The sequence below is a fragment of the Xiphias gladius genome, chromosome 16, assembly GCF_016859285.1.
Source record: "Xiphias gladius isolate SHS-SW01 ecotype Sanya breed wild chromosome 16, ASM1685928v1, whole genome shotgun sequence".
NCBI lineage: Eukaryota > Metazoa > Chordata > Actinopteri > Istiophoriformes > Xiphiidae > Xiphias > Xiphias gladius.
The window spans coordinates 18360657-18382340 of NC_053415.1; the positions used below are offsets into that span (position 1 = coordinate 18360657).

At 38.6% G+C, this 21684-nt stretch overlaps 2 protein-coding genes across 3 annotated transcripts in view; one reads left to right on the forward strand and one right to left on the reverse strand.

Moving 5' to 3' along the window:
• LOC120801384 (cytoplasmic protein NCK2-like) overlaps window positions 1-2618 on the reverse strand; it is a 38156-nt gene extending 35538 nt beyond the window's left edge. Inside the window, exon 1 of the mRNA XM_040148319.1 lies at window positions 2298-2618. The gene's annotated coding sequence lies outside the window, so the exon portion shown is untranslated. The remainder of the gene's footprint in view (window positions 1-2297) is intronic.
• On the forward strand, window positions 1840-20063 carry LOC120801385 (four and a half LIM domains protein 2). Of its 2 annotated transcripts, none has more exons than XM_040148321.1 (6): window positions 1840-1922; window positions 18022-18197; window positions 18325-18499; window positions 19230-19399; window positions 19543-19729; window positions 19819-20063. In XM_040148321.1, the coding sequence occupies exons 2-6, from the start codon at window positions 18042-18044 to the stop codon at window positions 19968-19970; spliced, it is 840 nt and encodes a 279-aa protein (XP_040004255.1). In that variant the 5' UTR covers window positions 1840-1922; window positions 18022-18041; the 3' UTR covers window positions 19971-20063. The 2 variants fall into 2 exon arrangements, with proteins under 2 accessions (XP_040004255.1, XP_040004254.1); XM_040148320.1 differs by lacking the exon at window positions 1840-1922 and adding an exon at window positions 15256-15329.
• The last annotated feature ends 1621 nt before the right edge of the window (window positions 20064-21684 follow it).

The following is a 21684-nucleotide window of genomic DNA, read 5'->3' on the forward strand; positions in this document are numbered from 1 at the left end:
AAAAAGTGGAGGGATTTTAAATAAACTATTTCTGGGAGTAGATGCAAATCAAACCAACGTAAAGCAGCAATTACATTTTGAAGAAAGGTGTTTTCACTATTCAAGAAATACTGCCTGAGTGAATGAGCCTCTGAAAGCATCTTTTCGCTTTCACACACACACACATATACATACATACACACACACATATATACATATATATATATATATATATATATATATATATATATATATATATATATATATATATATATATGACTTTTAGGAGTCTTAATATTTACAAGTGGCAAGTAAATGGTCAACAGCTGAACAAGCTTTGACCTCTTGACAAATACTCATTCGTATCACTAAACCTTATTATCAAGCTACATAAATACAGTAGTACACGTTGGGGCTGCAATTAATGATTATTTTCCTTACCAATTAAATGTACTGATTACTTTCTTGATTAATTGTTTGGTCTATACAATGTCAGAAGATAGCCAACACAAAGTCCCAAATCCCAAGATGACATTTTCATATAGCTAATCTTGTCTGACCAACAGTGAAAAACTCATAAAATTCAGCTTACTATCGAAGAAAACTAAGAAAAGCAGCAAATATTCACTTTTGAGAAGCTGGACTTTTTTTTTTGGCGGTTTTCATTAAAAAATAACTTAAACGTTTTCTGTTCTGACTTATCATTTCAGCCCTACAACTGGGGTCAAATTCGTGGACCTCATTATCAAATCTGCTACATTAGGTCCTGTCAGAAGAAGCGTTCGTATCTTTTTTACTCAAGTAAAAGTAGCAATGCCACTCTGTAAAAGTGCTCTATTAAAAGTAAAAGTACCGAATTCAAAATTTTACTTAAAATGTAAAAAAAAAAAAAAAAAAATTAAAAAAAAAAAAATCAATTTGCACAGCAACTACCACATTTAGTGGTAGTCGATAAACGTAATGTAGTGAAAAATTTAATTTTCCCTGTGAATTGTAGTGAAGTAGAAGTATAAAATGTGTAAAAGTACAGTAATTGACTAAATGTACTTAGTTACTTTTTCACCACAAATATCAGGAGCCGTCCCACAAAAACGTCTAGTTCTGTGTTATCTAGTGACTTTTAGTCTGGTTTTAAAGATGTCGAAAATGTGAAATTTGCCTTTAGGCTCCCTTTTATGGCCTCGAGAGTTGTTAACATATGATGTAAGCTTAAAGTTCAGGTAATACAGGCCCAGCAGTCTACTGCTGCAATTGCCCTCCACATAACTTCCATGCTGAGCGAACTTTGTCCTTGACTCTGCGTTACCATGGCTCCCTTGTCAGAGGGTGTGTCTGCAGAATAGGTGTGCCATCAAAATGTACCTGCTATAAGAAAGCTGCTGTCTGTACCTTCCAATAACCTGAATCATCACACTGCCAACACCGTAAGAGAGATAAAAGAAAAGAAAAGAAAACAAAAACTAAACAAAAAAAAACACACACAAACACACACACATTTATCCCTCTGGTCCCTAAATCATGAGTTCAGGGACAATTAATGTGCAACTACTCCCTTCAAGCATCATGTACTGGTACTGATGGGAAGGATACATGGTGCAGTTACCACGAGGAGCCACTAGAAACATTGATAAGCTCCGCATGTGGCACCAGTCGCCAATCTGTGGTGTTTTGGCAAATATGGTCCATTGTGTGAGCTATTGCGCTTTTAATACAAGCTCTGACATACGACACGCACTCTAGTAATGGGAGGGGGAAAAAAGGTAAATGTGTTTGGGTTTTTTTTTTTTTTAATGATTAAGTTAAAATAAGAAATGTGGAAAATTAGTCACACAGAACAGATGTCTTAGAAATCAGAGATGTCTAAAGACCTGCCTGACGACTGCTGGAGTAGCCTGCGCTTACAGGCCTTTAAGAAGTGGTCCTGTATAAATACAGCAAACCGGGTGAGTAGATGCATTTAAACTGCCTGTTTTTAGCTGAAGGAATGAAAAAACGAAGCCACGCAGAGTGTGCCGTTTCATCGTAACAAGCACGAAGGCAAAGTAACCCGAGGTTCTCGCTCCACGTCTAGTTAACGAGCCCCATCTGAGTGGACAAAGACCCAGCGTCAAAATCCAGAAAGTGACACGAGTAAGGTACCATTCCCCCCGCTCCCTCCCAACTTTAGCGACTGTTACGGATTACATTTTTTGTCAGACAATAAAATGAAGTCCAAAAAAATAAAAAAAAATAATAGACGCTTAAACAGCGCTTGACTGGGCAAAGTAGCCGGTCCAACTGCACCAACTTACACAGTTCGTTTTCGGGTACAGGCTTACCTTAGTGTTCACTCCAGTGAGAATGGGCAAACGGCGACACACCACACACGCCAAAACGAAGACCCCTGTGCCAGACCGCGAGTAGCTAAGCCCGCGTAAAAGCGACAAAATTAACGTTTAAATCCACATATCCTCGGGTTTCCCTTTTTTTTTTTTTTCTTTTTCCTTTTAAACCATGCACTGACCACGTACTGCTCGACCTAGCCTCGCTTGTTTTTCTGTCGCAGCCTGACTGCCTCCACCTCAGTCACTCGTATCAAGTCGCTCACAGGGAACTAAGCACTTCCGTTCCCAATTACCAAAATAAAACATCGTTTGGGTAGCCGTCAGTGGGTTACACGATAAAATTTACCCTACTGGATAACAGCTCGGCAGAGCAGTAATAATAAATAAAAATTAAAAAAAAAAACCAAAAAACAGTGTCGCTAGAGGTCAGAAAAAATGTGTTGGTGGACCTCTCTCGACCCTCCACTGGGCTACACATGGCAGTTTCGTTATTTCCCCAGGCACCCAGAAACAGGGCTCAGGAGCTGAAGTGATTGGTTGATTAATTCATTAGTAGATTGACAGAAAAATTAATTGGCAGCAATTTTCATAATTCAATTATCGTTTCAGTCAATTTACAAGGAAAAATGCAAAAAAAATTCACTGGTACCAGCTTCTCAAACGGGTATTTGCTAGTTACCCAGTTTTCTATGATAATATATACTCAACATCTCTGGGTTCTTGAGTGTAGGTCAGACAACAAAAGCAATTTGAATATTTTAACCTAATGGAATAATGAGGGCATTTGCCACTATTTTCTGACATTTTGTAAACTGAACACTCAATCGATTATTGAAGAAAATAATTGTCAGACATATTGATAATGGAAATAATTGTTGCTGCAGCCTTACAGTTCTCACACGATGGAACAGTGGCACCTCGCCCAATGTTTTCTGTGTTAATTACTTGACACACAGAAAAACTGCAAGCTCGCTGATAAAACACAACTTCACAACAAACAACCACAGTATAAACCAAGAGAGGTTAAGGTCTTAAGACTAGATTTTGACGCACAGACTCTGTGCGTCATAGTTAATATTGTAATTTAGTGCAGCAAATTTCTAACAAATTTGCAATTAATCAAATTATGTGGATCCAAATGAAATGTAGTAAATCTAGGGCTCTTGTGGCCCCTTGGAGTCTGGGGTTCCTGGGCAGCTGCCTGCTTTGCCCATTCAGAATCCAGCCTAGTGTATTATCAGCAAAGTATGCATAAAGTATCGAAATTATAAAAGTACCCATTATGCTGGCAGAATAATATTAATTCTATTACTTTGTTATCAAAAGTGCTAAAGTTTATATAATAATGTTACAAATTGGTTTACAAGAAAAAAACTAAATGAAAACAAATCTACACCAATATCAAATAATTCAATGAATGGCTCCTTTTAGTGGTGTATTACTTTTATATATTATCTTATTTGATTATTATTACAAATGCATTAAAGAATACTTCAATGTTGCAGCTGTTTGAAGATGAGCTATTTTAACTAAGGTATTCTACATATTTTTTAAAGTTTAATCCATGACAATGTATCATATGTTAATGGTAAAGTACACTTATTTATGAATATGTCCACATGTGATTCTTAAGCCATAACAGATAAAATGAAAAACAAGCACAGACCATCAATATTTTAATCTTCATAGCGACATTTTACACACGTAACTGTAAAATTCACGAACAAAAAGCCTCTTTGTTCAGTTTTCCATAGAGAATACGAGCAGCACTTGAAGTCCATTCAATTTTAAACTACTGAGAAAGCTCTTAAGACTTAAATTACTGTCGCTTTTGATGTCTTTATCTTCTGTGAGTTTTATCATTTATGAACAATATTTTATTATTTATTCATTATTTTTTGTACCCGATTAGTTTAATACCTTCTCTGTTTTGCCTGTTCTCTGCCGTTTACTTTACCCCCGTCTTTTATTCCGGGTCGGGATTATTCATCATCACGCTGGACGATGAGCTACTCCAGCGAAAAGACACCTTCATTTTGAAGGAACATCAGACGATTTCCGGCGTGATCCTGGTGTCTTCCGCCGGCTTGATCGCCGGTCCGGTCGGTGACGTCACCAACGCCGGGACTAGTACAGGTCAACGCCAGAGTAAAAAGGGGACAGACTCTGGAGGACTATATCGCCCCTCGCTGATGACAAAGGGAAATATGCTTTATACTGGGTTTTTTTTTTTTTTTTTTGTGGTGCTCTTTTTTCGATCTTGATCCGGTTCGAACATTTTTAATAATACAAGTGATTATTCTGAGGAGTCTTGTGAACTCACAGAGGCAACGTCACCCCGCCTCTCTCTGAGTCAACACACCCTGTCCATTCATGGGTTCGATACATTTCAGACGGTGATTAATACAGAGATACGTAAAGCTCTTTAATCTGCAGACAGTTGCTGTTTTCCCCACTGGTGAATGTCTTGAATGAACTTGAATGTCTCTGCCACTTACACCAAATGGTAGAAATGTACAGATTCTACAGACCACCTTTAAAAAAAAGCAAACAAACATGGTTTTTAAAAGTGATAAATTATACCGAAACATTCATATTATATTCATATTACATCGGAAAATGTCTACATTCAAGAACTAAACAGAGGTCGTTGTGGTTGTTTTGTCACCTGCTGTTGCCCGGATCAAAAATGAGCTTTGGAACCACCTGACATGCTGCATGACCAAATAGCACTATTAAACAAAACGGTCTATCCTCATCGGATAATTTCCAGATATGCACATAAGACAAGGACAACTTTATTGTTTCCACTGAGGAAAATTAAATTGTCACAGCCACAAAAGGAAGTACAAAAAATAGATACGTGTATAGTTAGGAGATGTAACCTAATAAAACTAAAGTGCTATACAGGACCAGCTTCTACTACATACAACAAGGAGGATGACACAGGGAAATAGAGGTACTGTGTAAACCATACACAGATAGTATCTACAAATGTGTATGGTTAAAAAACAAAAAATGATCACAAATAAAGTAGACAGGAAATAACTTGTGAAAGGGTTTTGTGTGGTGGGTAGAGGGAGTTATTTCTGCAGACCGCAGTTCTAGCAGCATGAAAAATTAAGTTAAATGGATGGTTGAATGAAAAAGGATGCTGCTCTTGTGGCCTACACCCTCGTTAGATCCACAGAAAAACTTCCGATGAAAAACATACAGTGGGTTTTAATGCTGTTGAACCGTGACGGCGTGTTAAATAAGCAGGACTTACACTTAACAGTCCTGAAGGGTTTTTTTTTAACCGGAGAGAAATCAAATTTCACGTGGGCGGGATCACACACTGGATTCGTCACTGAAATACACTGCAGAATGGGTTTGACATTGAGATGAAGAATGACTGATGAGATCTTGAAAAAATGCATGTTGGATGAGTAAACCTTGAGCATGTGGCTGGTGACAGTGGTTCCCAGTGACATAACAGGTTATCATTTACAGCTTGGTAGAACTGAGTCAGTCCTATTTTGGTGTTTAACGAAAGAATCGAGATTCATCATACAGGAAAACTGCACTGAATCATAAAGTAATGTTGAGTTTTCAGTCAGTGAGAAATGAGAGAACGTAAGAAAAGGCCAGAATTTAGACAACGCAGCCAGTGTGAGCTTTATATAATTGTGTGTATATGATAGATGTATGTGTATGAATGGCTTTTGTCATCTGTCTATTATTTCCTGTGGTCAGTTTAAGTTCTAAGTCAGTTTTTCTCACAATGGTTTGTCAATCAAATTAAATAAATGAAATAACAATTCATTTAAGGTGACATAAACGTTGAATCAAGAAATTTAGGTTATTTTTGACTCATATTATGCTGTTTTTCTTGGCATAAAAGTTAACATAAAATAAAGATTAAGAATACATCTAAATTTAGACTGTAAACCAGAGGATTACATTTTATCACTGACATATAAATACACTGACAGTCCATGCCAGCCACCTACCACACACGTCTATATTTAGTCTAAACAGACTGAATTCAGCCCATTAAATAGCCACAATTTTCATCTCATTTTTACAAGTGTCTCATGCAATATTTGTCCATTTAACAGTTCACTTAGGACAGGTCCACAGATGCAAATTCATTCACTTGTTCCTTGCTCCACAGCACCTCCACACGTCTGTTCTTTATTCTTACATTGGAAAGGGGAGTAATGACATGCACACCTGTAAAAGTTTTTTGATACTCATCTTAGACTCTTGGATATGAAACCGAAATTGAAAACGGTTTCAGGGCAAAACGATACTTTTATTTCTGTGGTAAAATGTGAGAAAAACCATATCACTTAGTAACAAACAGTTTCTTGTGCAGACATTTGGCCCTTGAAGTGTTTGAATTTCCTATCACAAGGGGGCAGAGCATCCCTGGCAGAAAAGCTGAACACTGTCTCTGCCACCAAATGTGAATGTCACACATACCAACCTTTACCAGCTCACTACTAAAGTGGCAGGATGTTAAAATAACCAACCAACCCTCTGGTGAACTTTTCACCCACTTTCGTTCAGCACAGACAATGACTTTCATACCCTAACAAATCAGGTTAATAAAAAAGCAATTAGATGTACAAGACCCACATTTCTCAATAAGCCCGGTTTATGCAACTCAAGGATAATTGGGAAGAGCTGAGTTGTGTTTACACCACCAGACGTACAGTTGGTATTATATTCCATGGCTGAATGTCGTAGAACATAAAAATGTAGAATTCTGTTGGTGTTTGACTGAGAAGTGATATTGTATAAGAATATTACAGCCGTGTAGGGGATTCAAAGCTGCTGTGAGCCAAAGGAGAGCTTGACTTATTAATCAAGGCTGAGTAACGCTTGTCAACACTCTGACTGCCATTGCTATAACCAGGATGTCTTCCATTTTAGATCCACGCCCCTCATATTCTCACCAGCCACACAAAATCATCCTAGTGAGTGACTACCGGGAGCTGAGAGGAGTTGTATTTACAATGCTGATGAAACGGGTTGTTTATGTTGGCAGACAGGCGCCCGTCTTTAGGTCCACCTGACTGGAAGTGTTGATGTATGTGATGAAGCAGTGGCTCCCGGGCTATGTTTGCCACTCGGTGGCCCACAGGCCCGGTGAAATGTGAATCACTATAAATGTAGATTATGCCTATGATGAAAAGTATGGCCATATGTGTTTTTGCTGTGGCAGTGTCATCATTCATGCAATATCCAAGCCCATCCCGTGGTGTAAAAAATATATTTCAGCGAAGACAAGAGCTATATAGGTGTGACACAAGGCTGTAATTTGTAAATTAAGTACTATTGTCAGGACACACATCTATCATAAACCTCAGAGATATGATAGCCTGAATTTATTCAATCTTGTAATTTACGTATTTGTATGTGATAACATACACCCAGTTGCCAGTTTATTAGGTACATCTAGCTAAACCTATTTTCATGAAGGTTATAATTTTCAGTTTTTGTTGAAACCGTTTAGATGATGATTCAATTTAATTGCTATTTTGAAGACTGTAGTTTGAATTGATATGCATTATACTGAGAGGTAGTTCTAATATTTTGGTCTGATATAAACTGGGCGGACCAAATATTAGTAGCACCTCTCAGTGTAAGATAGGTGTATCTAGTCAACTGTCAACAGAGTCAATGTTTAAGAATAGTTGGGCATTTTGGGATATGCTTATTTGTTTTATTGCCAAGAGTTAGATGAGAAGATCACACAACTGTCAAATCTGTCTATTTAAAAATTTAATTAAAAAATACTGTATTGTAAACTAAAATGTGGAGGATAAATTTATGAATAAATTTGAATTAATACTTTGCACACAATAGAAGCATCATAATAAGTAATTCACACCAGATTCAGAGATACAATCTGCCTATATTTTTGCATGCAGTTAAAAACACTGAAGGCATTAAAATAAAGTAACTCTTATTTGATAATCTAATTTTCAATGGAATGCTAGAGACAATTAAGTTGAAGTACCATTAACAAGGTATAATTAGATTTTCTTAACCAAGTTATGTTCAAAAACACACAAGGTAATCTGCCTTGTTCACTATTCCAGTAAACCTACACGCCTGATAAAGTAAAATGGAAATAACATGCAGCTAAACTGTATAGTATCATTATATTGGCTTTATTCATTACAGGTGAATTCAGCGGATTATGTAACTGTGTTGCCTATGATGTACACGTCTCAGTCCTTTTACTGTTTTTTCACCACTCTTGTTTCGCAATCAGTCGAAACTAGTTAAAGGTTTTCAGTTTTACATTTGTACAGTTGCGTGATACACCGTGGTGGGGATAATTGGTTTGGAGAATTTTTAAGCCTTGTTGAGGAAAGTGTCTGGACCTTGTATTGTGTGTATTTATGGACTTTTGAAAGAGATAACCTCAGACACATAAGGAAAACAGTGCCCTCAAATGAATCCCCTGGCACTGCAAGGTCTTTTAAGGCAGCTGATCCCATCACATAAAAAGAAGGTTGCCTATGTAAGAACTTAGTGTTTCTATTTACCGCAGAGGCCAATCAATATTGCGACTGTTGCACAAACATATCAACTAAATCACAAACAAATCTGCAAAAAACAGTTGAAATCAAATATGGTACGGTTAACTGGCCCATACCATTGCAAAATATATCAGGGTGATGCTCTAAGGAACCACAGGGTTGCCTCATGCTGTAAAAAAATGGGAGGTGCATGATGAGTGAAGCAGACTTAAAGACCGCGTTGTAACTGTAGCTCTGAGAGTACAGATAGAGTTCTTTGAAAGACTCTATCAGCTTCCAACTTTTTGCTATGCAGAGAAGCACACCAAAATTTAACGGCGTTGATCTTTCGAGGTCCGCGTCTGCAAGAATATTTTTCCAAATTGGAGAGAGGCCCTGTACTATTCAGTACATGTACTACAAAATCCTCAAGCTAAACTGAGTGTACTGAATCAATTTTGCTACTGATTGAATGTGGAGGATGGAAAAAGATCTGGAGGCCTATGAATATATTTGAGTTAGTACTTTGCACACAATAGAAACATCGTAATAAGTAATTCACACTAGATTCAGAGATAGAATCTGCTTTTATTTTTGCATGCAGTTAAAAACACTGAAGGCATTAAAATAAAGTAACTCTTATTTGATCATCTAATTTTCAATGGAACGCTAGAGATAATTAAGTTGAAGTACCATTAACAAGGTATAATTAGATTGTCTTAACCAAGTTATGTTCAAAAACACACAAGGTAATCTGCCTTGTTCACTATTCCAGTAAACCTACACGCCTGATAAAGTAAAATGGAAATAACATGCAGCTAAACTGTATAGTATCATTATATTGGCATTATTCATTACAGGTGAATTCAGCGGATTATGTAACTGTGTTGCCTATGATGTACACGTCTCAGTCCTTTTACTGTTTTTTCACCACTCTTGTTTCGCAATCAGTCGAAACTAGTTAAAGGTTTTCAGTTTTACATTTGTACAGTTGCGTGATACACCGTGGTGGGGATAATTGGTTTGGAGAATTTTTAAGCCTTGTTGAGGAAGGTGTCTGGACCTTGTATGGTGTGTATTTATGGACTTTTGAAAGAGATAACCTCAGACACATAAGGAAAACAGTGCCCTCAAATGAATCCCCTGGCACTGCAAGGTCTTTTAAGGCAGCTGATCCCATCACATAAAAAGAAGGTTGCCTATGTAAGAACTTAGTGTTTCTATTTACCGCAGAGGCCAATCAATATTGCGACTGTTGCACAAACATATCAACTAAATCACAAACAAATCTGCAAAAAACAGTTGAAATCAAATATGGTACGGTTAACTGGCCCATACCATTGCAAAATATATCAGGGTGATGCTCTAAGGAACCACAGGGTTGCCTCATGCTGTAAAAAAATGGGAGGTGCATGATGAGTGAAGCAGACTTAAAGACCGCGTTGTAACTGTAGCTCTGAGAGCACAGATAGAGTTCTTTGAAAGACTCTATCAGCTTCCAACTTTTTGCTATGCAGAGAAGCACACCAAAATTAATCTGAGTACAGTGAATCATCATTGCTACTGATTGAATTGATAGCTTTTTGCACAGGAACTCTATGCACTAGAGTCTAAAAACACTGTGAAACAGAATCTGTTACGTCCGAGTTTAAAGTTTACTGAAAGACCACCAAAAAAAACCACAGAAACAACTAGAGAATGCACTCAGTAGAGCACAGACCTCTGCCAAGGCCAGTGTCAAACAACATACACCAGAATTCAGAGGAAAAAATTCAAATTCATAGCAAATGATCCAGATCTGCCCCAAAATTTAATGTGTTCTTCCTTGGCTCTGCCCCATCGGCCACCGAGTTCAGTGTAAATCCGGTCAGTACTTTTTGCATAATCCTGCTGACAAATAAACCAGCAAACAAACAGACACGGGTGACTGCATAACCTACTTTGTGGAGATAATCATGTTGTGATGACTTTGTTCCAGATATTAGGTTGTTAAATCATTCGCTTATAAACAGAGCTTATATAGGCCTTGTTTTGTAATGAACTGACTGAAATAGTTTGAAAATAGCGCCAGACTGAACATACTGCTGAACTAACAGTCTGAAAAAGCAGTGTATTTCATTGTGATGGTGTTCCTGTCATCACAGTTTATTCTCCTCACTCTAGACCTTGCCTCCCCTTGTGCTGCCTTTGAGTTTGGAAATATCCAAGTTGAAAATTCAAAATTCTGAGCTTGAACTGTCCCACAACTCATAACGTCAAGCAACCAACATAGCCGACCGCGAGAAACTTGTCTTCTTATGGCAGCACATGAGTATTTGCAACATAGCAACATATACAGAGCTTAATTGGATTTGCATTAGCCCTAGTTTCTTTGCAAAATAGTCTACAGGCCTTTCACATTTACATCAAACAGATAGGCCTTTGCTGTCAGAATAGTCAAATAAATAAAAGCCTAAGAGGATTACAAAGTTGGGATCATTGGGCACATTTGGCCCCCAGCTGCCACTACACCTTGTGCCTCGATCTTTCCTCTCACCCCCAGATCTTTTGGATCTGTATTCTGGGACATGGGAGCTTGGTACTAGCTGCCAGAGTGCCTCCATGACAGCTGTCCTTGCTTTGCAGCAGACAGAATTAGTAAGATAAACGCAGCCAGAGACAGAGGGGCCCGGTTGTTGTCCAGATAAGTGAGGTCTGATGAGACTGCAACAGTCTTTTACCCACTTAGTGACCCACACAAGAGAAACAACCAAGTTATTAACACTTGGACTTTTCCCTGAAAGCACTTTAGAATAGGGACATTATTGCTGTTACATGTGCATCAATACATTGCCCACTGACACAACAGCAATTTAGCTTTAATTGAAATCGCAGTTTACTTGTTGGAACAATTATAGGAATCCAAAGGAGACACATGCTGTCATCATTTGAGCTTCATAATGTAATTTTGATATAAAATGCACCACAAAAATCATACCACCCAAAAAAAAACAAAAAAAAAAAACAAGGATAAATTTTACTCTAAAAAGGCACACTCTGGGGCTTCATGCTGGAGCTTATAGACAATAACCGTACACAAAGTTCTGAGTTTAGGATGAAAGGATTGAAAATATATTTACCTCGTATCTTATTTAATTCTTATGGTTTGTTATTGATAACACTGTCCTGTTCTGACAGCAGAATTGGACTACTCAAGAAAAATAATACCACTGACATTGCCATAGCTGTAAATTATGTCCAGTACGAGAAATAACAGAATAACAATGCAATACAATATAGAATTATTCTAAAATTATAGGATTTTTTATTTATTTATTTATTTATTTTTCAATAACAGATTGTGGCTTGTTAAAGCAATAGCTCAAAAGTTTGGGTAAATACACTTATTTAATTTATTGCAGAGAGTTAGATGAAAATATTGACTCTCATGTTTCTGTATTAAATATAAGGCTACGACTGGCAGCCAGTTAGCTTAGCATAAACACTGGAAGCAGGGGTAAACAACTAGCCTGTCTTTGTCCAAAGGTAAAAAAAATCTGCCCCTAAAGCCCACTAAATGACATGTTTTATTTTGTTTGTCTTATCTGTACAAAAACTGAAGGGTAAAAATGTAAATATTCCTGGCTGGGAGCAGTAACTTCCTTAAGTCTCTCCAAACCTCTCTCTTTGGACAGGGCCAGGCTAGCTCTTTTCCCCTGTTTGCAGTCTTTAGGATAAACCAAGCTAACCCGGCTGCTGGCTGTAGCCTTATATTTAATGCACAAACATGAAAGGATGGTATAATCTTCTCATCTAACTCCCAACAAGAAAGCAAATAAACGTATGTCTAAAAATTTCCTTTTTATGCAGGTGATCTTGTCTAGTGAGTATTAAGCATCAAATTAAGGCTCTATGGTAGTCTTAAATAACCTCCTGCTGTGCACTTGCTAAACTGTAAGTAGACCCTAATCCCGCTTTGGGAGCCCAAAATGATTCCGTCCCTCTTCATCAGCTCTAATTGCCCATTTGAGACCTTCATTATGGCACTTCACGTTCTTTAAAATCAGTTCCTGGGATCCATTTCAACCAGTCTGACGGGCAGTACAGTGAAGTTCTTCCAGAGGATGATATTGGATCTTGGATGACCCAGAGAAATTCCAGTCCAAGTGGTTGCTACGGTATTAATGATTAACGGTCCACTAGTGATGATGGGGTCTGCCTGGCTTGACCTTTCCACATGGCTGTATTTGCAACAGGAGTAAGCACCAGGCTTTAGCATCACGATAGCCTTTCTAGTGCCCAGACAGCTGCACCTTTATCCGCTGGCCTTAGCGGCTGAGTCGGAGGCCTCGATCCAGAGGGTACACAGGGAGGAGGGATAACTGTGTGCCAGATGAACGCAGGGAGGAAGCAAAGGCTGGGGCCTGGGGGGCAAGGACTGAGGGCATGCTAGACCAGTCTTGGGCAATGTTTCAATTGGTCAATAAACAGATTTGTCCCCTTGAGGTATAAATTAGACTTCATGTCTGAAATTAAGTGAACTGATATGATTATTTCCTTCGTTAAAATACGTAAGTATTATTTTAATGTGTTTAATTTAGACATTGGCAGCATAGTAGGAGCATAATGAACATTTGTGATTTATATAAGTGCTCAAGTTTCATGAGGGAAATATCTAGTTTTTTACTCAAAGCACATTGGATGCATGAATGAAAAGATGCCACATGTCTCTTACAGACAGCGTAATCAAAGCAAATCTAATTCCAGTCTTGTTCTCTAAACTAGTACAACATCTTCTGTCTTCTGCCTGACAAGCTGTCATCTGACTTCAATTTTGCCTACAAGTACAAATGACACAGTTTCCTGTTTGTCCCAGCTGACCATTTAAAACCTTTTAGAATGGCATTCATGAAAACGTTGCTATGCTATTATCAGGGTACATACAGTAAAATGGAAATTGAAAAGATCCTGGTGATTATATTTCAATTTCAGATGGCATTTGGAGCGTCTTTTTATGTAGAGCAGAAAAAAAGGATAAAGGCTTGTCCAGTATTTGGCCTGGGGCTGCATAGCTCATAAAAGATTACTCAGGTTATCTGAAATAGCTGACAATGTAAGCCTATCTCAGAGAAATACATTGCTGTTATATGAAAACTGGTAACTACTCATCCCTGCAACAGCTAATCAGTCTACTGCTATGCTAACAGCTCTGTACTTAAGCCTGTACTCAAACACACGTCAACATACAAACATCCTGATGTTTAGTAGCTGCAATTCCATGTTCAACATGCTAACATTTGCACACACACAGTCCAGCTGAGGCTCATTAGTTTTGCAAGTATCTGGTCATGAAGTAAAGTATTGGACAAATCAAAATTTTGACTCAGCGATCTTTACCGAAGTGGTAGATCAACTGGTAGCCATGCTGGTTGCGTGGCTAAAAAAAACAAAACAAAAAAACAAAATATACAGCTCATAAGAACATAAAAACATGCATAGACGTAGATACATAAACAACAGTGATTTAACACTTTTCAATACACTAAACTCTTTATGGTGTGCTACAAATAGAGCACTTGAATCTTAGTGGAGCACTGCTGACGCATTTTCTCACTGGAGGGTCCAGGGACCAGGTTAAGAGAACTTGTTTCAAAGAGAGAGAGAGAGAGAGAGAGAGAGAGAGTGGGGATGAGGAAAGAAAGAGTTGAGAAGACCATTTGGGGTGATGGAGGGTGGTGTAGCAGTGTGAACAAGAGAGTGAAGTTGCAGAAAATAGCGCTACAATTTTCTTAGAAACCATGTGGGCATCTGTCATTACCAGGCCTGGATACCATACCCAACACGTTGGACGTTTGGGATTGAACACGTATTCCCCTGAGAGGAGAAATATAGGGAGGCAGAGATAGATGAGACATATGAGTAGGGAAAAATCTCACAGTACAACAATCTTTGACATTTGACCCTTCACATCCTTTCCATAATGTATTAAACGTCATAGGAATATTGCGTGTGCATGTGTGTTTCTGTATGTATGTGTGCAGTATTATGATAATGATAACCGCAGATAACTCTGATGAAAAGAAAACAACAGTGTAGAAGAATGACACGCTTTTCTCGAGGAAGCAGGGTAAGGAGGGATGATATGGCATGTCTACTGTGGGGAGACAGAAAATATTGGAAATAAAAAGTAAAATTTAAGTGAGTGAGAAAATGAATAACTGAGTGATTATGTGAGTGAATGAACAACAACTGAGTGACCTTAAAAGGCTACATGGTCTCACTGGTGACTGAATGAGCAAGTGAAAGGGGGCCTTGGGGTTATCTCTGTGAAGCGCCGCTGTATTTATAGATCATCTCAAAAAAGATTCCCTGCCCCCTTTGTACCCCCCCCCTCCATTGCCCCTCCCCCATTTTCAATTAGCCCCTGATGGGTGGAGTAATGCAATCAGGAGTAACTACATCTCAGCCAGAGCCTCCTCTCTCAGTTTGCCACAGACTCTGCACAGGCACACACTCCTCAGACAGGAAGGTAAGACCCAACTCTGTTCAGCTGCTCCACTATCCATCCATTCACTCATCCATCTTTCCACCCATTCATCCTTTTCGCTGGTCTTCATTCACCATGTCTTCCATTCCCTGGGACACAGCTGCTCATTGTGCCCTGGCATCCTCCTATCTGCCTCCCCACCCACCTGCTCATATTCTCCCTCTTTCCACCCGCACAGTATCCTCACTATTTACCCGCCTCTTCTCACTTTCTGTCCTCCTGTCTGTCTCAGAGACAGCCTGCCTTTTTCTTTTTAAATCATTTTATTATCTATTTTTGTCAAAAAAAAAATGCACAACCACTGTTGACCCCTGTTAGCAGTTCATTTCCACCTTCCACCCTTCTTTCCGCTCTCCTCATCAACCTCACACTTCCCTTCAGCAAAACTGTGTTGATGAATGTGTAAGACTGTGAGACTTCTATTTTGGCAAACTGGTCTTTTTTTTTTTTTTTTTTTGGATGAACTACACAGAATTTGGTTGTGATGCAATTCAGTATGAAATCTTGTGGTGACACTTTCCAGGTACACAAAAAAGTACCTGTTAATACAATAGCTACTAAGGGATTTAGTAGGTTTCAGGTTCCTGAAAATATATGTATATATATATATATATATGGTAGCCTGTAAATGCTGGTGATAGGGGTCAGGTTGAACTGCAAACTTTTATTTGTACTGCTTTTACTTTAAATGTAAACCGTAATTCATGCTTTAACAGGAACATTTTCAATTTAGAGCTTAATCCGATTTAAAATTTCATTCTGTTATCCACTTACAAGGCTATTATTAGTGGCTGTTGGTCAGACTTGCTTTTTTGATGAGGAATTCCTCCAGAACTGTTGCTTTGGTACATGATTGCTGTTTAGAGGTCTCACTGTCTGAGAAAGTACTTACGGTTTGCGTTTCTTGAGATAGTTGAGTAACATTTTAAAGATAATCTTGTACATCTTTAAAGTATCTGAAATTAAGGCTTTAAGAAGCGAATAAGACATTTAAATTTGTGAGATGGTAGAATTTTTTTTCAGCTGGACTAAAAACTAAAGTTACTTGTAAAAACTAGATTTAAACCCAATTTTTAAAAGCAATGCATGCACAAAGCGTTGATTGTCCAGGTAAAACAGTATGACATAAGCGGTTCTCCACCTTTAAGGACTGGAACTTTCTGGGGGTAGATCAGGCCGCACAGTGGTCCAATACTTACCATGTAACTGTAGCTGTAGTTCAGTTTTGAGAGACTCCCAGATGGGAAGCATCAAAGAGACCTGCATGGTATGTCTGAATGGCTAGAGGTTTTATTTGGGCCAATTCAGATTATCCTTTTTTTATTTTTAGGAGTCAGATAAATCCTTACATAAGCTAGGTGAGTCATGGTGGGAGCAACAGACAATGAGGGAATGTGGGAGGGGTTGAGAATGCCCAGGGCAGAGAGGACAGGCAGATGAAACGTCTCCACTTCAACCAGATAAAAGATACTAACCTTTTGAATGTCAGGAACATCACAGATCACTCACAGATCTCATGTCGAACCACTGAGGTGGGAATACACAGGGACCACAAATAGATCAAAGGGAAAAATTTCTGACAGTCTAAACAGAATAAAACAGCAACATGAAGGGAATAACCGAGGAGAGCAGCTCAATTAAAACCAGAAATCCAAGAAATTAAGAAAAGCAGAAATGAATGAAACATTGGACGGGAGGAATGTACAAGTGGGAATAAAAACTTGAGTTTTCCAGCTTTTTTTCCCAGCCTCCTTATTCGGTCAAAGCTTTGCTGAGGAATCAATGGACATGAAAGCTGTGCGCACAGGGGCCCCAGACCACTGCACCTTTTCTCTCTTTTTTGTAATTTTTTTCCTCACCTATATCACTCACAAAGACGCACACAATCAAACATATAGCCTACACTATCCTTGTTCAATAGTGAGTAAGAATTTTTAGGCATAGGTGGGACAACCAGAGGGCTTAACAGCCAGACCACAAACAGCTGCAGATTGAGAGTAGTCATTATTACAAGTGCCATTCAAACCTACTTATAACATGGACACACACACACTCACTCACTCACTCACGTACTCACTTGCACGATGACAAGGGATACTGTGATCTGGTGCTGACAACTGGAGGTGAGGTGATGGATGGGTCAGTGTACAGTGGCATGGTGGGCGTTGGTATGCATTGGGTCAAAAGTTGACTGTCTCTAAGCAGGACTGATGGGAGTTATTTATATCCCCCTCATCTGTCACCTTCTACTTCTGACACCAAGAACAAAATGAAGGACTGCTGAGAGATGGGACAGGGAGATGAAAGGGGAAAATGCATTGTGGAAAAAGCCTGTAATGTGAAATATCTTGATACTGAATACTGACACTTTGTCCCAGAAAACATTTATTGCTAGGAATTTACAGTCTCCAAGAAATTGATGTCTGCTGAGTGTTGGTGTCACTGCAAAGATTTATTCGGACAGAGTGGCAAAAAACAAAGATGTTCACGAGACTTAATATTATTTAGGAAATAGGTTGTGGAAAATATCTTGTAATCATCCAGATAAAGCTGTTTCCTATTTGAAAAAGTCTTCCTCAGCTTCCATGCTGTTTGCATAAAGTCCTATATTGTGAGAGAATATTTTCTCCTCACTCTGTATTTCTGTCACTTTGTTCTTCCCTCTCTCTCTCAGCTGAGTGATCCGGGGTCAAAATGACTGAGCGCTACGACTGCCATTACTGCAAGGAGTCCCTGTTTGGGAAGAAGTATGTCCTAAGAGAGGAGAATCCCTACTGTGTGAAATGTTATGAGAGCCTGTACTCCAACACCTGTGAGGACTGCAAGAAGCCCATTGGCTGCAACACCAGGGTAGGAGATTTCACTAAATACATTGTAAATATGAACACCAATTCGCTTTCTCTGTGAGTTTCTGTCTTGGAAACTAATTGGCATCAGTGCCAGTCTTGATCTAACTGTCCATTTGATGTTCTCGTAGGATCTGTCCTACAAGGACCGTCACTGGCATGAGGACTGTTTCAAGTGCTTCCAGTGCAAGCGCTCACTGGTGGACAAGCCCTTCTCCACCAAGGACGAACAGCTCCTCTGCACCGAGTGCTACTCCAATGAGTATTCCTCCAAGTGCCATGACTGCAAGAAGACCATCATGCCAGGTAGGAAGAAAGCCACAAAGAGAGCAACCAGTTTAAGTGTAGCCAATACCAGCACAACAGATAGCAAAATGCAATTTCTGATTTGTAAAAAAATCTGTTTGTCATTCAATTTTAAATTTTCCTTTTCAGTTCTGAAAACCTTAACTATGAGTAAAAAACAGCCTTTGCTTCATCCATCAGCATACATGCATACTCTGTGTTCACAAATTGCCACAAGGTGGTTACATTAAAAGTTAGTAAGTAAATGAAGGCTGTAGCTATCATCCTGTTCTTGTTTTTCCAAAACTTGATCTTTATTCCACATTTTACCATAAAAAATTATTTCACATTGTGAAATAGTGTGGGCAGTACATGACAGATTATGATACCATACATAATTATGCATGGAACTATAGATATAAAATATAAAATGCTACTAGAACATCAGAGGAGCATCACGTTATGATGAACCCAAAGGACTAAATAGATACACAAAAAAAATAAAGGAGCAATACTACTATTCTGAAACTTCCTACCATTTCTTCAGATGTAATTAAAGCTCAAGTTATACCACAAATTATACAGGGTGTTCTAAATGTAAAATTTCCTTAATGACAACACCAACACTTAATTATATTTTTACTCTTCCTAGACTCCAAAAAGGCATGTTCGGTTTCTCTAATTCTGTCTTTTATCTGTTCTCTTTGCATCCTTTAAACTCTATCCACCCCCTAACCTTGTTTCCCTGAAGGCTCCAGGAAAATGGAGCACAAGGGGAACAGCTGGCATGAGACCTGCTTTACCTGCCAGAGATGCCAGCAGCCCATTGGCACCAAGAGCTTCATCCCTAAGGATAACCATAACTTCTGTGTGCCATGCTATGAGAAGCAGTTCGCCATGCAGTGTGTGCACTGCAAGAAGGTAGAACCTCCAAATTGTACATGTCATAAAGTCAAGTGTAACTGATTTACAAATTGGTACTCAATTATTCTCCATCTTCACTCAAAGAACCATGTTTACACCTGTATGTGCAACAACAAAGTGTGACAATTCCCCCTTATTAGCCCATCACCACTGGCGGGGTGACCTACCGTGACCAGCCCTGGCACAAGGACTGCTTCCTGTGCACTAGCTGCAAGCAGCAGCTGTCTGGCCAGAGGTTTACCTCTAGAGACGACTTTGCCTATTGTCTCAACTGCTTCTGCAACCTGTATGCCAAGAAGTGTGCCTCCTGCACCACCCCCATTAGCGGTACTCACTAATTATTGGTCTTCCTGAATATAAAAATGATCTCTCATGTTCCTCTGATGTCTTGACTTTGACTTGAATTTCTCTTTTAGGTCTTGGAGGCAGCAAGTACATTTCCTTTGAGGAGCGCCAGTGGCACAATGACTGCTTCAACTGTAAGAAGTGCTCTGTGTCCCTGGTTGGGCGTGGATTCCTCACTGAACGCGATGATATCCTTTGCCCAGAGTGTGGCAAGGACATCTAATTCAGTCTGAGGGATGACGGATGCATCTGATTGGATGCCAATATCATGATCAAGGAATGCGAAATACACAATAAATACTATCTGAGCACAGAGCATAGCATCCATAGTATCTTTACAACCTAGCACTACCAGGAATGTACATTGCTTTATGAAATGAAATACAAACTAAAAATTGTGTTATTTGAATTTAGAAAGTTTATTTAAATTAAATGTTACCTCTTTGAGAAAGAGTCATTACTAACAAAATAACTTGGCATGAATATAAAGACATTTGCTTATGAAACAGCAACGTTTGCAGATAGACACTGTATGAAGCATTTGAAATAAATCACCAAATTAAAGCAGACTTTGATGTGTAATAATAACTGCTTTGTGCATGGACTAGCTTTATGCTGTAATTAGGTTGAGGTTTTGTGAATGAGTTCCGCTATAACAAGTTTAATATTAATATTGCATCTCTACTCCTATAAATGCTAACTGTATCTGTGCATGAAATTATATCAATTTCTGAATTGTTACAACAAAAAATAAAATCATGAAGGGGTCAAAATGTTTCTATTGGCAACTTTTGAGCAGAAATTGCACACAAATTTAAAATGTAAATCTTATTAAAATTTAAATTTTTTAAAAGGAATTTAGATTTCCTTTTTTTGGTTACAACAATCTCCACTCAATGTTCAGTTTAAGACATTATATAATGTCTATGTAACAATACTGGCATATCAAATATGGGTTACAAAGCTGCTGACTTTTCTACTCTAATTAAAGATGATTCATTGCATTGGACGATTTATTAAAAAAAAAAAAAAAAACAACTGCTGGTACAAATACCGTACGACACTTGATTTGACAGTGGATTGAAAATGCTTTGTGAAACTCGTTACTGTGTTTTTGATGAACTCAGCTTCAAAGACAGCAGCTGCTAAGTCAATTTATGCACAATTTCAAATAAATCTACTTCAAAAAGACTGTATTCTCTTTTTAGTCCATATTCTCTTCTTTTCCTGAATCATTGAAAGGTGAAATCTACATACAGTGCATTCAGAAAGTATTCAGATCCCTTCACTTTTCACATTTTATGTTGCAGCCTTATGCCAAAATTGTTTGAATTCATTTTTTCCCTCAGCAATTTAAACGCAACACCCAATAATGACAAAGAGAAAACAGAATTTTAGAAATGTTTGCAAATATATTAAAAAGTAAAAACTGAAATATCAAACTGACATAAGTATTCAGACCCTTTGCTATGACACCTGAAATTTAGCTCAGGGGCCTCCCATTTCTCTTGATCCTCTTTGAGATGTTTCTGCACATTGACTGGAGTCCACCTGTGGTAAATTCAATTTATTGGACATGATTTGGAAAGACACACACCTGTCTATATAAGGTTTCACAACTGACAATGCATATCAGAGCAAAAACAAAGCCATGAGGTTGAAGGAACTGCCTACAGAGCTCAGAGACAGGACTGTGTCGAGCCACAGATCTGGGGAAGGCTACAAAAAAAAATTCTGCTGCATTGAAGGTTCCCAAGAGCACAGTGGCCTCCATCATTCTACAATGGAAGAAGTTTGGAATAATCATGTCTGGAGGTAACCAGGCACCGCTCATTCCCTGCCAATTACCAACCCAACGGTGAAGCATGGTGGTGGCAGCTTCATGATTTGGGGGTGTTTTTCAGCGACAGGGATAGTTGTCAGGGTTGAAGGAAAGC

What these genes read in the sequence shown, in the direction of transcription:
- LOC120801385 (XM_040148321.1), top strand. Translation starts at nt 18,042, where the DNA reads ATGACTGAGCGCTACGACTGCCATTACTGCAAGGAGTCCCTGTTTGGG. An exon ending in CAAGAAGACCATCATGCCAG is followed by an intron (nt 18,500 to 19,229) that starts GTAGGAAGAAAG and finishes GTTTCCCTGAAG; the next exon opens with GCTCCAGGAAAATGGAGCAC. An exon ending in CTGCACCACCCCCATTAGCG is followed by an intron (nt 19,730 to 19,818) that starts GTACTCACTAAT and finishes TTTCTCTTTTAG; the next exon opens with GTCTTGGAGGCAGCAAGTAC.